The 1486-nt window shown below is 36.5% G+C and overlaps 1 protein-coding gene across 1 annotated transcript; it reads left to right on the top strand.

Moving 5' to 3' along the window:
* Positions 1-210: 210 nt before the first annotated feature.
* Positions 211-1031, top strand: LOC121978223 (auxin response factor 17-like). Its single transcript, XM_042530597.1, has 4 exons — positions 211-235; positions 420-495; positions 673-820; positions 910-1031. The coding sequence occupies exons 2-4, from the start codon at positions 424-426 to the stop codon at positions 1029-1031; spliced, it is 342 nt and encodes a 113-aa protein (XP_042386531.1). The 5' UTR covers positions 211-235; positions 420-423.
* Positions 1032-1486: the final 455 nt, after the last annotated feature.

Below are 1486 nucleotides of genomic sequence, written 5' to 3'. Positions count from 1 at the left end.
TCTGTTTGGTTCAATCAATGGAGTTGTAGACTCAATTTGGGTAATTGCTTCAGCACAATTTTGCCTTTATTGTTGTAGGAGCTATAACTCTGAGCATAATCTTTGCTATCAAGGCAAGCCCTTCAGAGTTTGTCATCCCTCTAAATAAGTATGTCAAAGCAGTATATCACACCCGTGTTTCCATCGACATGTGTTTTAGAATGTTATTTGAAACTGAGGAGTCTAGTGTGCGCAGTTGGTACTGTAGCTTTTCTCATTCCTGAGTTGCATTTTTCTTTTTGCTGTTGGAACATCCATTAGCTATCTGATGTGCAATTGAGTATTGCTTTCCCCTATTTATATTAAAAGCATCTATATTAGTTTGTCATAGACTTTTTAATGCACAGTAGCTTCTAATTGCCTTGTCCTTTTATTATTAGATATATGGGCACTGTCACAGGGATAAGTGATCTAGATCCTGTCCGATGGCCAAATTCATATTGGCGCTCTGTGAAGGTATATATACTGAAGTTTTCTGACTTTCCTCTTCAGCAAACCTGCCACGTGATAACCGTTTTCTGACTTTTATAGTAACATGTAAAAGTGTTGCAATCCATTAATGTTTCTTGAATGCCACCACTAAGTTCTTAATTTGCCACTTCCTCTTGAAACTGAATCTGGCTTTTCTTGTAGGTTGGCTGGGATGAGTCAACTTCTGGAGAGAGGCAGCCAAGAGTCTCTCTTTGGGAGATTGAGCCTTTAACAATGTTTCCAATGTATCCATCTTCCTTTCCACTTAGGCTCAAGCGCCCTTGGCCTTCTGACTTGCCCTCACTACATGGTACTTATCATGTTTGCTTGTTGAATCTTAACTAAACAGGTATGAACTCCTTGTTACTGCCATCTCACTTCTGTCACCTATATGTTTAGGTGGGAGAGATGATCTTATGTGGCTTCGAGATGGAGACAGAGCAATCCATTCTTTGAATTTCCAGGGATTCTGTAATCAGACGTTTACCGAGTGTTATTTTAAAAGCTGGAAATGTGAGTGACTGAAGGGGAAGAGAACACTAGGAAAGATTTAGTTAAATCTCTACACAGAGCAAGAAGGATAACGTTGGCACCAGTAAGAAGAATATTTGTGTACTATCTATTACCTTTTGATATTGTAAGAAAAATAGTTATGTGTAATTTGTGGATACTGACTTGATGTGCACAATATCTATTATCTTTTTATGTTGTAAGAAGAATATTTATGTGTTGGTTATATGAATATTGACTTGGTATGTTTAGATACATCGGTGCATTTTTATTTGTGATTTTCTTAGTGAATTAATAATATTAACTTAGTTTTATGATTTGCTTGGTGATAATATTGGTTTTTCACTATTTCAAAAATTGAATTTGTGTCTTAAACAATACTGATATTACATTGGTTTTCCACCGCTGTAAAACCAGTGTCATTAACTAATATTGCATAGGTTGAATACCGCTGCCAAAACTGGTG

Source organism: Zingiber officinale, chromosome 4B (assembly GCF_018446385.1).
Source record: "Zingiber officinale cultivar Zhangliang chromosome 4B, Zo_v1.1, whole genome shotgun sequence".
Lineage (NCBI taxonomy): Eukaryota > Viridiplantae > Streptophyta > Magnoliopsida > Zingiberales > Zingiberaceae > Zingiber > Zingiber officinale.
This window is presented reverse-complemented; position numbering and strand designations above follow the sequence as displayed.

Coding starts and splice junctions, on each gene's coding strand:
- LOC121978223 (XM_042530597.1), top strand. CDS start 424: ATGGGCACTGTCACAGGGATAAGTGATCTAGATCCTGTCCGATGGCCA. Junction 496..672: donor CATATTGGCGCTCTGTGAAG/GTATATATACTG, acceptor CTTTTCTTGTAG/GTTGGCTGGGATGAGTCAAC. Junction 821..909: donor TGACTTGCCCTCACTACATG/GTACTTATCATG, acceptor CTATATGTTTAG/GTGGGAGAGATGATCTTATG.